General features: G+C 41.3%; 1 protein-coding gene across 2 annotated transcripts in view; it reads left to right on the top strand.

Annotated features, from left to right (window-relative positions):
* The window catches only part of RASGRF2 (Ras protein specific guanine nucleotide releasing factor 2), a 495,935-nt gene that overhangs the window by 330,292 nt on the left and 152,494 nt on the right, over nt 1–13,149 (top strand). For both annotated transcript variants that reach the window (XM_082267574.1, XM_082267575.1), the window contains exon 11: nt 4,257–4,323. In XM_082267574.1, coding sequence (XP_082123700.1) covers nt 4,257–4,323 — 67 coding nt within the window. The remainder of the gene's footprint in view (nt 1–4,256; nt 4,324–13,149) is intronic.

Genomic DNA, 13,149 nt, shown 5'->3' on the forward strand with positions numbered 1-13,149 from the left:
TTGACACAGTCCTGACCTCAGTATCTGAGGAAAGGGATTTAGGAGTAATTATTTCAGAAGACTTAAAGGTGGGAAGACAATGTAATAGAGCAGCACGAAATGCCAGCAGAATGCTTGGATGTATAGGGAGAGGTATAGTATAGAAAGAGAGAAGTGCTTATGCCGCTGTACAGAACACTGGTGAGACCTCACTTGGAGTATTGTGCGCAGTACTGGAGGCCATATCTCCAGAAGGATATAGATACTCTAGAGAGAGTTCAGAGAAGAGCTACTAAACTAGTACATGGATTGCAGGAAAAAACTTACCAGGAAAGGTTAAAGGACCTTAACATGTATAGCTTGGAAGAAAGAAGAGACAGAGGGGATATGATAGAAACTTATAAATACATAAAGGGAATCAACTCGGTAAAGGAGGAGAGCATATTTAAAAGAAGAAAAACTACCACAAGAGGACACAGTTTTAAATTAGAGGGGCAAAGGTTTAAAAGTAATATGAGGAAGTATTACTTTACTGAGAGAGTAGTGGATGCATGGAATAACCTTCCTGCAGAAGTGGTAGCTGCAAATACAGTGAAGGAGTTTAAGCATGCGTGGGATAGGCATAAGGCTATCCTTCATATAAGATAGGGCCAGGGACTATTCATAGGATTCAGATATATTGGGCAGACTAGATGGGCCAAATGGTTCTTATCTGCCGACACATTCTATGTTTCTATGTTTCGGTGGCTCGGGTCTTAACCTTCCTTCAATGGAGGGTTGAGCAGAAATTGGCTTTGAGTACCATCAAGGGCCAGGTGTCGGCCTTGGGTGTCTTTTTTCAATGACCTTGGGCCATGCACTCCCTGGTGCGTACCTTTCTTCAGGGGGTTCGACACTTGGCTCCTCCATTGCGGTCTCCGTTACCTCTTCGGGGCCGCAAATTGGTGCTCTCAGCTCTCCAGAAGCCTCTCTTTGAAAATCTTCAGGAGATTCCTCTGGTTACGCTGTCCCAGAAGGTGGCCTTTTTGGTGGCAATAACCTCTGCGTGTAGGGTGTCGGAATTGGCGGTGTTATCTTTTTGGTCACCTCACTTGGTGGTTCACAGAGATAAGGTGGTGCTTTGCCCCTGTCCGTCGTTTCTTCCAAAGGCTGTCTCTGATTTCCATTTGAACAAAGACATTGTGTTGCCTTCCCTGTGCCCCAGGCCAAAACATCCTAAGGAAATTGCTTTGCGTGCCCTGGATGTGGTTCAGGCAAGTCGGGTGTACCTGGCAGCAACGGAGTCTTTTAGGAAGTCAGTCTCACTATTTGTGCTCACAGATGAGCCTCGGAAAGGACTGGCCGATTCCTGTGCTACCATTTGCAGATGGAGCAGACAGACGATGACTCAGGCCTATTCTATCAAGGGTCAGGTTCCTCCTTTCCCTATCAGGGCACACTCTACTCAGGTGCTTAGTGCCTCTTGTGCCTTCCGTCATCAGGCGTCAGTGACGCAGGTTTGCAAGGTGGCCATCTGGTCGTCGGTGCACACTTTAACAACATTTTATAAAGTGGATATGTTGGCATCTGCAGGTACTTCTTTTGGCTGCAAGGCTTTGCAGGCTGCTGTTTAGAAGACCTGGTCCTCTTTGAGGGTGTTATGTTTTTCAGGTGGGCTCCAGTTGTTTTTTGGTTTGGTTGAACTGTTACCTGGTTGGCTGCGGTTTAGCCTTGGGAATTTTTTCTTGCTGTTCCTACCCCTCATGTTTGACACTGCTTTGGGACGTTCGAATGGTTGAGAAGATCAGGAGCTGTGCCCGTTTTTGTCTTACCATAAAATCCATTTCTCTGAAGTTCATTGATGAACACAGCACCCACCCCTCTGTGGAGTTGTAAATTGTAACAAATCTGAGTACCTATAGCAGAGAAGGGGAGTATACCTCCTGGGACTGCCCATAGGTGTAGTCAGTCTTTTTTTCTGCCTAGTGTCCTTCTTCTGTAGGGGGCAGTATAATAAAATGGTTAAGAAGATCAGGAGCTGTGTCCTGTCCGTCGATGAACATCAGAGAAATTGATTTTACAGAAAGACAAAAATCCAATTTTTTTAACCATTTTATACCCCATCCATAACTGAATTTCAGATGTGCCATGATGGGAGGATCCTTATGCTGGATTAAGCTTTCAGTAATTTTCAAACAATTGTCTGACTGCTGTATGTCTAAAACTATTTATCTAGGCTGATACAAAACTCACAGAATAATGCTGCTCAGTTTTAATAAAATACGCTGCAATTTAATTAATTTTTAAATGCAAACAGTGTAAGTATTTGAATTTGACCTGATATCAGCCTTCATACAGTCCCTCTACAATGTGCCTGGAGTGCCAGAGTAGGAAACAGCGTAAGGAGCCAATCATTTGATGTGCTGACAGAATGCATGCTGACGGGGGGGGGGGGGGGGGGGGAACAATCAGAGTGATGGAGAGATGAGCTTATCACTGTGCTGCTTCTCCTTTCTCTGTCCAGTCACAGGCTGGGGCAAGTCCAGAATGACTTGGGCTCAGAGGAAGTGGGTTGAATGATGAATATTTAGGAAATAAAAAATGTTTTTGGACTGAAGGTGGATAGTAGTAAATTCCAGTTACTTTATTTTGTTTTACCTTGTTCTGCTTTAAAATAGTTGTCATAAGAACAAAGGGAATTTCCACTGAGGTCCAGTAAAAATAAAAATACTGACATGAGGTAGATAAAAGACGTAGCTCTACAAATAATAACAATTGAGAAATCGTTTTAGGCCTCATTCACGCCTGCGTTTGGAGACAACATGTAATGCATGTAATCAAACATGCAGCTATTACCTGTGAATGATGGGTCCTGGATGCAGACTGTGTTGATCAACCGCGGGGAATCGCTGTGTGTTCAATTACTTGTGAACAGCTGTGGGTGCTGTCAGCCTCTCCTTGCTTTGTATGAGCTGTTTGCAAGAAATCATAGTCCGTCCCAAATGCAAGTGTGAATGAGGCCCTAGTTTCTTACCTTTCAAACAACTTTTAAATGTTTATGAACAGTACAATGCTTTATTTTTTTATTTTATTGTTGCAAGTATCGCCCTCATACTAGTTTGTGCGAATACATGTTTTTACTTTTGACCTCAATGTAGTGATCCTCAGTGAAGGTCAGGCTGTCATGTACACTTGTTTGTCTCCAAGTGTGAGATTACGCTCACATTTGATTTTCCAAATGTCAAATAGAAAGAATTTTACTGGCAGCATTTATTTTTTATTTTGGCCTCTCCCTGCCCTTAAGCTGATATTTTGTCTCAATGATGTTTTGTTGATTAATTCTTCTCATCTGATGTATCCAAGTTTGATATCAGTGATACCCTGAAGAGGGTTGTGGAGGGGCCGTGGCCCTATTGTAATTCTGTTTGTTCTGCCAGATGTTCCATTAATGTTGTTTTGCAGAGGAGGATTGCCAAATGGTTTTCTTATGCCAGTCTTGTTTTTTTTAGCCTGTCCTGGTATCGGCACCATTCCAGTGTGTGTGGTATACTTATAAGCAGTAGGATTATGAACGTTTTTGAGGAGGAACAGGCTCAAGTTTCCAATATAAATCAATAGGGTTCTCCCTTTCATTCTTCTATTCTGCAATGAAGGAATAAAAGGGAGGACCATAAGCAGAAAACTATATTTAATTCATTTTTAATATTCAAAGTAAACTCACCCATCCATCTATGCTTGATAGATCACTTTGAAAAACACTCTTCTTGCATTTGTAGCCACAGCCATCTTTTCCAAGGACAGATGATTCATGTAGCATTTAATTCCTGGAATCCATCTGCCCTTAGCTCGTGCATGCAGACAGAAGGGTGTGCTTAGCTGAGAAAATCCCTCCTACAGATGAAAGAGAAAAAATGCTCATGTAGAGATAAATAGAGTAAATATAATATACATTCCTATATATGTACTAATGCTAGCAGAATAAGAATACAAATAGTTACTGTTAAAATAATTTCTTCAATGTGCATTGGCACGGCTGCTTGTAGTCGTCATTGAGAGAGCATGTGACAGGGTGAAAATGCTGGAGAAGACAGGAGTGAATTATTGTCCCCCCTATAACAGAACGTATCTGCAAAATGAATTTGGCATGATCAACAGTTTTTATTTTATTCTGCAGAATTAAAACCGTTCATATATTTAGTTTTGTTTTTTTAAATACAGTTTAAGGCAATCTAGAGAAAGCAGCAGGGATACAAAAGGCCATCTATTGGTGGGATTGTAATGATGTGTTTTCTGTACAGACAGGTGGGGTTCTCTCTCTAATAGAGTGTACGCTGATTGAAGAACCAGAGATGAACGACGATGACTGTAAGTAAGCCTGTATAGCTTTTTACTTCCTGTATTTATGATGATTTATGTGGTTTTTCCATTTATTAAAGATATTTAATCCTTCCTTTTCACCAGTTCTCATTTTTTCTATTAAATTCCCTCTGTTTTTGTAAAGGTACCTGATAAACAGTAGTAACATAATGCATAATATTTAAAGGCAAAACGGTACGATAGGGAACATATTATGGATATGTACCCTTTTTCTTTATATAATATGGTTAGGAACCTAATACAAAAATAAAAAGAAAGAGGAGTCCCTCACAGGAGGGATATCCAAGAGAAAAGTTGAAACAGATGGTATAAATTTTCAAAAATGTATTTGAAAATACTGGCAAAAAGAGTAAATTTACTAAAATTATCTAGTAGTAAGAAGCACACCCAGACACCCAGTGAAACACAAAATAAAACGTGTCAAGACAAGCACACGAAACGGGCCCCAAGCGTCCACACAATCTCTCATAAAGTATGCAGATCCAAATATTAATGTCAACATTGTGAGATAATTCAAAGATAGCTATTCAGCATATTCAGATGCTCAACTTGACATTAAAGTAAACATGGAGCATTACAGAAGGAGCTTCACATCAAGTCTTCAGCTCAAAACAACATCAGGCCTCCGGATGTAGCTCCTTCATTAGCGCTGGTAATGAAAAGCTGATTCCTTTGGTAAGGGTCATGTCCATGTAACATAAAGGATCCCAGGCGGAGGATAGCCACCTCAGAGCATTATAATTTGATAATCAGGTCAGCCACCAGTTTTTAGAGGAGCATAGTCTCCTTAAAAGAACAGAGTCATTTAGGAGTAGATGGAGATGTTCCAAAGATGGAATTGTAAATATTCAGCCAGACTGATACTCATGGATCCCTGCACATAAGCAATCAAATTTCACCCAGACAGCATGGAGAATCAGGATAGCAGTTGGATAAACTTAACGGAATCAGAGGGTGACCCTTCCATTTTCTAAGTCCATCAGTTCAGTTCCTCTGACTGAAACCCCACTCCGCTGTCCATGAAGTCCGTCAGGTCCAGAGTTAAGTTACTCCACTACAACAAGATGACACCTAGTCCATAAGCAGGTAATGTACTCCGCTCGTGGTGATGGTGTCCGGAAGTCAGAGCCGAAACCGGAAGTTCAGTGAGCTGTGATGTGGAACGCAGAGTGGAACGCAGGTCCCTTTGCGCTCATTACGTCATCTTATTACAGTATGTCCCCGGGTTACAAACATCCGACTTAAAAACGACTACTTACAAACGGAGGGAGACAACAGAAAGTGAGAGGAAATATCCCCCTAGGAAGGGAAATTCACTCCTGTAAGAGTTATCATGGGAAAAAGGTGTCTCCATTGAAGCTTTATCACCAATCCTTGTTTCCACAACAACCCAAAATTTTCAAAATCTAATTGTCATAGGGAAAGAAAGTGGAGATTAAATCTTCTGAACAGGGGCACAGACATCAAAATAAATGTTACAGGGGTGTTAACCCTTCTCTATGCTATCCAAAAAAATGTAAAAATGATTTTTTTTGGCTGGAGCTACACTTAAAAAATTTACCCGTTCTGACTTACAAGCAAATTAAATTTAAGAACAAACCTACAGACCCTATCTTGTTTGTAACCCGGGGACTGCCTTTTGTGTTTCACTGGGTGTGTGTTTTTACTACTAGATCATTTTACAAAATTTACTCTTTTTGCTAGTATTTTCAAATAAAAGTTTGCAAATTTATACCATTATTGGTCCTCTATTTCAACTTTTCTCTTGGATATCCCTCCTGTAAGGGATTTCTGATTCTTTTTATTTTTGTATATGTCCCAGTTGTAGAGGTACCCGGTCCTATTGGACAATGCGGTTATTACATTACTAGTATTACCATTCCCCTAACTTTTTGGGTTTGAATGGTAGAAGGATCCCATGAGTTTTTATATTTAGGACCCTAATACCTCTTTTTTTTTTTTTTTTTTTTTTTTCCAGTTAGGTAGATATTAAGTTTAGGTATGTGTATTTTTAATCTCCTTTTGAGTCAGCAGGTGGAGCTCTAGGCTCCGCTTTCCTCACCTGTTTACAGAGCTCAGTAGCTGAAATTTTTTAAACACAAGTAAATGAGTCATAGAAGTGACTCCCTTATTGGATATCAGTGAGAGCCTGCCTTATGATTACTACTGTGCTGGCTTTTTAATTAACCCATAGTTTTCTGGGAATAGTTTGCCATGTTTTTAATGATTGATTGTGTATTAGATACTAAAAAAATGGTTAAAACAATACATAAAAAATCCACATTAATACAATTGACTTATCTTTACCCTACAATTGATTATCTTTACCCTACAGTTACATTTGAAAACATGTGCAAGCAACATTTCTAAACTGGAAAAAAAGCAAAAAACATTGTGCTTTTCATGCTAGCTAGTGCTTTGACCATCTAGGTTACCCTGCTTTTTAAAATATTCAGAGTATTCTGAAGTTATTGTTCTGTAAACATCTATTGCAGAATGTGATTCTTGGAAGCAGGCATGGGATGTGTGCTACATACATATAATGGGTAATTTTACCTACGTCCTATAATATCAAATACAAGACAGATCATTGGGTTGAGGCATGGTATGGTATGAACTACACAATACTTATGTTTAAAAAATACAGATGTTTATTATAACAATTCAGATTACATTTTTAAGATTAAAAATTCACCCATAAAGATGTGAGACACAGATTAAAAGAATAGATAAAACGTGTAGACAGCCACAGGGGCATGACACAATTCTAGCAGAACCTCACTTCCTCTAATGGAGATTGGGCAATGGATGAGGTATCCTCCAAAACATGGGGGCCTCAATCAATATAATAATATATTTTAGTGTAATAGTTTTATATTATACACTAATAGTCTATATTTGTTTTTTTTTTGCACTTATCTATGACTCTAATATGTTTCACCTACAGGGTGTGCAAAAGAAATATATTGGTAAAAAGCCTAAGTGCAGTCAAAATAAAAAACAAAAAACTCAGCACAAGATACATAATTTACAATCCGTAGGTTGTGTCCCTGGTCCTTATGTATATTCTGTTAGGTGAAATCCTCCTTCATTGATGCCCCACTACCACCCTCTACCCACAGCCTCTATAGTCTTCCAAAGTGACAGGGGTCAATAGAACTGTGGGAGCTGTCAAATGCTCTCATCAAGACTTCCTGACTATGCCTGCCCTTTCCACTCAGCTACTCCATTGATAGAAGCTGGTACTGCAGTTTTTATCAATGAAAAATGATCTACAAATGGAGGAAGGGTGGATGATTGCAAGGTCCACCCCCTCCATTCATAAATTGCATTTTATTCAGTCATTGTACTACAGCTGCTATAAATAGAGGCGTTGGGTGGAAAGGGCAGGTATAGTCGGGCAATCTTGATGAAAGCCTGTGACAACTCCCATAGTTTTATTAACCCCCACCACACCTGAAGACTACATCAACAGGGGTGGTGGGGCATCAATGGAGGAGTATTTATGAGAATTTCACCTAACAGAAGAGGCAACAGGGACACATCCTTCTGACTGTAAGTCATGTCCCTTGTGCTTTTTGTGTTTTTTATTGTGTCTGCATTTGGGCTTTAGGTTTGCACTAGGGATAGACCGATGTGTTTTTTTCAGGGCCGATACCGATATTTTGGCCATTGCATATCGGTATTGGCTGATATGGGCTGATATTTTGTACATTTAAAGTTTTGAAAAATAAAGACAATTTTTGACACAAAATCTGGTACTGAACATGTTAATTTTTGTTTAATGCTTAATGGCTGGCTTGCTGGCACCATGTGGTGAGTGGCTGGCTGGCAACCTGTGGTGGGTGGCTGGCTGTCGGGCACCCTGTGGTGGATGGCTAGCTGGCTGGTACAGGGCCTGTGGGTGGCTGGATGGCTGGTACAGGGCCTGTGGGTGGCTGGCTGTCTGGCAACCTGTCTGTGGATGGCTGGCTGTCTGGCACCCTGTGGTGGGTGGCTGGCTGATTGGCACCCTGTGGTGGGTGGCTGGCTGGCTGGTACAGGGCCTGTGGGTGGCTGGCTGGTACAGTGCCTGTGGCTGGCTGGTACAGGGCCTGTGGGTGGCTGCCTGGTTCGCTGGTACAGTGCCTGTGGCTGGCTGGTACAGGGCCTGTGGATGTGGGTGGCTGGCTGGCACCGGACTGCTGTGGGTGGGTGTATGGCTGTGATACTCTTCCACGAGACTAGTCCTGACTCCAGACAAGGCTGTCCAAGGCGAGGGAGGCGGCCTAAGAAGGCAGAATGACGTCACAAAAATATTGTCAATATCGGCCAGTTCCGGGGCCGATACCGATATATTGGGGAAAGTGCATATCAGCCGCTGATATATCGGCCTTGCCGATAATCGGTCTGTCCCTAGTTTGCACACCCCACTGTATTCGGTAACAATTTATTCATTCCAGAGATTCTCAGTTCCAGTTATTCGTGTCCATTCTATGCAGAGAGACAAGTTGTTAGGAGTAAAATTGTACCTAATGACTGGTAAAGAGGCCGAAGTCCAGCCAAAAAACCTTCTAAAAAGTCCAGCTAAGTCTGGCAGTTGGCATATGGAAAGTCTAAATAATGCATTTTTATTAAACTCTATAATAGCATTGTTTCCTGCATTACATTAACACCTCAGTGAAGGGCTCTATTTGCTGCCTGCTTTACTTCCCTAATTACAGTAACTCAGCATTAAATGTGTTGAAAGTACAGCACTTCTAAAACTAGCAGAAAGCCTCCCGTGGGAGATATATGCCCTCAGCTATTCATTTATCTGTTTTTAACATGTCTCTGAAAAAAACAATATAGATTGTAGGATAAAAGGAATCCATATTTCTCCATGCTGTAGGATGAGGTGAAAAGTGAAACTCGCAAAATTAACAGTCCACCCTAATGATATCTGCTGTTACTCCTATTACCCAGAAACCTCTCATCGGTGCGCCTCTCTGAAAATATGTTCACTTGTTACCTTTGGGGAATTTTTAGGACAATGGTCTCCATCAATACTTTTCAACCTGTCCAAAAACAATGCTCTTATTGGCAATTGAGGGATCGATTGGATGGAATGGTTGTTTATTGTTGAAGCTTAGCCCTGAAACTGCTGCAGATGCATCTATTCTTTCCCTCTGCTATGCACTCTATATTACTTCTGTTATAAGAGCAGATTGAGCTGTGTGACCTAGTACACAATCGACTGGAAAGGTAATGACATTGCTTAATGCTGTGTTCCATCATAATGAACATGGACTACAGTGACTTGACATATCTGACAGTAAAGTCTGGTTCAGTTGAATTTCCCCCCATGTGAGCTATGTAGGTAGGGTGCTGGTAAAGTGACTGTAAAGTCAAATTACAAACATGATATACCTACCTGCTCTGTGCAATGGTATTACACAGAGTGGCCTGATCCTCCTCTTCTCGAGTCCCCCGCTGATGCTCCTGGCCCCTCCTCCTCTCCTTGTGCCACCATAGGCAGTGGCTTCCTATGGTGGCACACCTGAGAGCTCAATCTCCAGCTGCACTGCCTGCATCTGTAGACATGGAATAGGTCCAAAGCTTTACTCAGCGACCACATCATTACAGCAAATAGCATTGTTTCGGAGCCAGGCAGGACCCGTTCATCAGGCATGTGACAAAGTGTGATACAGAACAGAAAATATTTAAAGAACCATCCTCCAATCAGTGAGCAAATAAACTAACCCATTCCTGCCCCCTGACACCATCATGATGTCATATTCCCGCCATATGCATACACTGTTGAATTTTCATATAACAGCATCAATCCCAATTGTTTACAAAATTAGTAGAACATCAATCAGGTAGGCTCAGAGTCGAACACAAGGTAAATGTGCCTGATGAAGGGGTCCTAGGTAGCTCCAAAATGTTGCTATTTGCTGTAAAGATATGATCGCTGAATAAAGCTTTGCACCCATTTTGGAGATCCATTGCGTGCTGGTGACAATTCTCGCTCTGACTATTCACGGTTCCAACCCGTGGGGGCTTCAGCACTCTTTTATACATACAGCCATCTCTACAGGAATATTGTAAATCCCTCCATTTACATGATTTGACTGCCAGCAGCGGAAGCCAATGGCTCAGATCCTTAGCAAAGCCTGTGACAGTGGGGAGAGCCATTAAAGATGGGCACAGCACTGAATTGAGTAAGGACTGAGATTAGTATGAGAGTGCAGGGGTGATACTACTACCTAAACATTTTTTACTCTATGACTATTAGGTTATAGCCACAGGCACTTTTCTACTATTTTGGATCCCATGTCTATGTGTACTAAACATTTTCTTGCATGTACTATTTAGAACAGAAAACCTGTCAGTTTTAAGATTTTAAATGAAATTTAGTATATTGTTACTCTAATGCAGCCAGACTGCATAAACAGCAATACATGTGTTGTCCTTTGATTTTTAGCTATTCTTTTTGCTGCAGCTAGAAGTAAAATACCCTGTGATTGCAGCATATTCGAGAGCCAGACTGCTACTCATCACATAGCACAGGGGTCTCGGTTTCCAGTGATCTGCACAATGATAAACAGTACTCACACTACCTCACTGACTGCGTATTGGAGCGCTGGGCAAGGGGAAATGTTGGACTGCTGGATTGACTCAATCTGTGTTAATTTAGGGTATTTTAAGCCTACCAGCATCAAAGTGTATATATATATATATATATATATATATATATATATATATATATATATATATGTACATATATACATATATTACACAAACACACATTTACATTCAGCTGGACTTTAAGCCTAGCCTGATAGAATTTATCAAGCATTCTCAGCAAACTATTTGGTAGGTTGTCAGATGTACCATGATTTGTAAAAGAATGATGTGTGACAGCAAGGATTAGGTCCTGTCTAAGGCCCCTTTCACACGATTGGGTCCGCCTGTCCGTTTTTCAGGTGGACCTGACTGGGCCACTCATTGACCTCTATGGGGAGGCGGATGTCAGCGAACATGTGTCCGATGACTGGCCGCCTGCCATCCGATCCGACAAGATCCGCTGAAAACAAACGGATGGCGATACATTCGCCATCCATCCAGCCTGTCCGTTCTCATCCGATCTCACCCATAGAGGAGAGCGGGACTCTGACAGGTTCATCTCATCACAGTGAGCGGAAACGGACCTGTCATCTGCCTGCTCAGCAGGGATCAGCAGAGCAATCCCCACTGAGCAAGTAGAGTCTGTCCAAACGGATCCGCCCGTGTGAAAGGGGCCTTAGACTGGCCAAACATAAGATGTTTTTTTCGTTCAGCCAGCGGAATGAATAAAAAAAAAATTACTAGATTCCCTCACACACTCAATGTGGGGGGGGGGGGGGGGTCGTATTTTGACAGAAGGTATACTTCCTCACCATTAGAGTACACTGATCAGCACTGCCGGTTATTGCTGGTAGCACTGATTGAGAAAACATTTTCTAACAGGCTGGTTGTACACAAGCCAATCGATTGACTTGTGTACAAGCATCCTGCCCATAGATGGAAATTCATCTGGTCCCTGCTGAACCACCTACATTTCCATCCATGTATGGCCAGCTTTACAAATGTATTCATTAGACTATTCTTTTATATTTAGTACTGTGTAAAGTGCCAGAGCATGAATGTGTGGATTTTATGTTATGCAAGTGTGTTCCATATCTGTAAAGGATGTTGTGATGTATATCTTGGTTACATTCTTAACAGATGAATTCAGAACAAAAATGTACATAGACTGAGGCTCCTTGCTTAGACTTTCCACAGCTCACTGTCATTACCAATTATTTTGTGTGTCAGTTGTATCCAGTGAGTGACATTCTGCTATACCTCTGCAGATCCAAGTGCATTGTTCAGTGGGCACAGTACATATTATCAGCATAAAATGTTGGTATGCAGATAACTAAACTCTTCTTTCCCAGTCCCAGTAAAGGACTCCAGCCAGGAATAAACAAGTAAACTTACATAATATCACGTTTTGCATTCCTGATGTTTTCAGGGTGCTCAGGCAAGGCTTGACCGTGACAAAAAATATGAGATTCGAGCTTTGTTTGTGACAACTTTCAAGCCACATAAGAGACCAACAGAAGCAGGACTGTGAAAAACACAAAAATGTCTGTAAGGTTTAGCCAGGGTTTGCACTCAAGATCTACCTGCTTCAGTGCTTAGTGGAAATGGAAAATATTACTGTTTATAGAAAGATCTTTCATAGGAAAGATTGTTTGTTCTAGGAATCAGCAGCCAGTCCGAATGGTAATGTTAGCCTTTCTGCTACAGGTATCTTTCTTTTGTAGATGGGGGCAGGTGCTCACCAGGTTCCTGATGGTCCATCAGTTCAGGCATCATCCCAGCATAGGAATACAGATTTACTAAAACTGGAGAGTGCAAAATCTGGCGCAGCTCTGCATGGAAACCAGTCAGCTTTCAGCTGAATTGAACACGCTGAAGTTAAAATCTGATTGACTACCATGCACAACTGCACCAGATTTTGCAATCTCCTAATTTAGTAAATCAACCAACCCTAGTATATTTTTTTATGCCTTCACTGGGATTCCACTTTAAAGTATAAGTCAATCAGAAAACTTGATTTCTAGTTTTAGATCGAATAGGGAAGAATTAAAACCTAAAGGGAAATCAGAGCACTGGAGCCCCAACAGGGGTTCTTATAATTCTCTCTATTTAAAATTAAGACAAAAAGGCCTAGACTTATACTATAATTTTTTTTGTATTCAAGTGTTCACTTTTTCAATTTTATTTCCCCTCATGAGATTGCTGAAGTTTGGGTTTCTGATCTCT

The sequence above is a fragment of the Pelophylax lessonae genome (assembly GCF_965119305.1).
Source record: "Pelophylax lessonae genome assembly, chromosome: 1".
In the NCBI taxonomy this organism is placed as follows: Eukaryota; Metazoa; Chordata; class Amphibia; order Anura; family Ranidae; genus Pelophylax; species Pelophylax lessonae.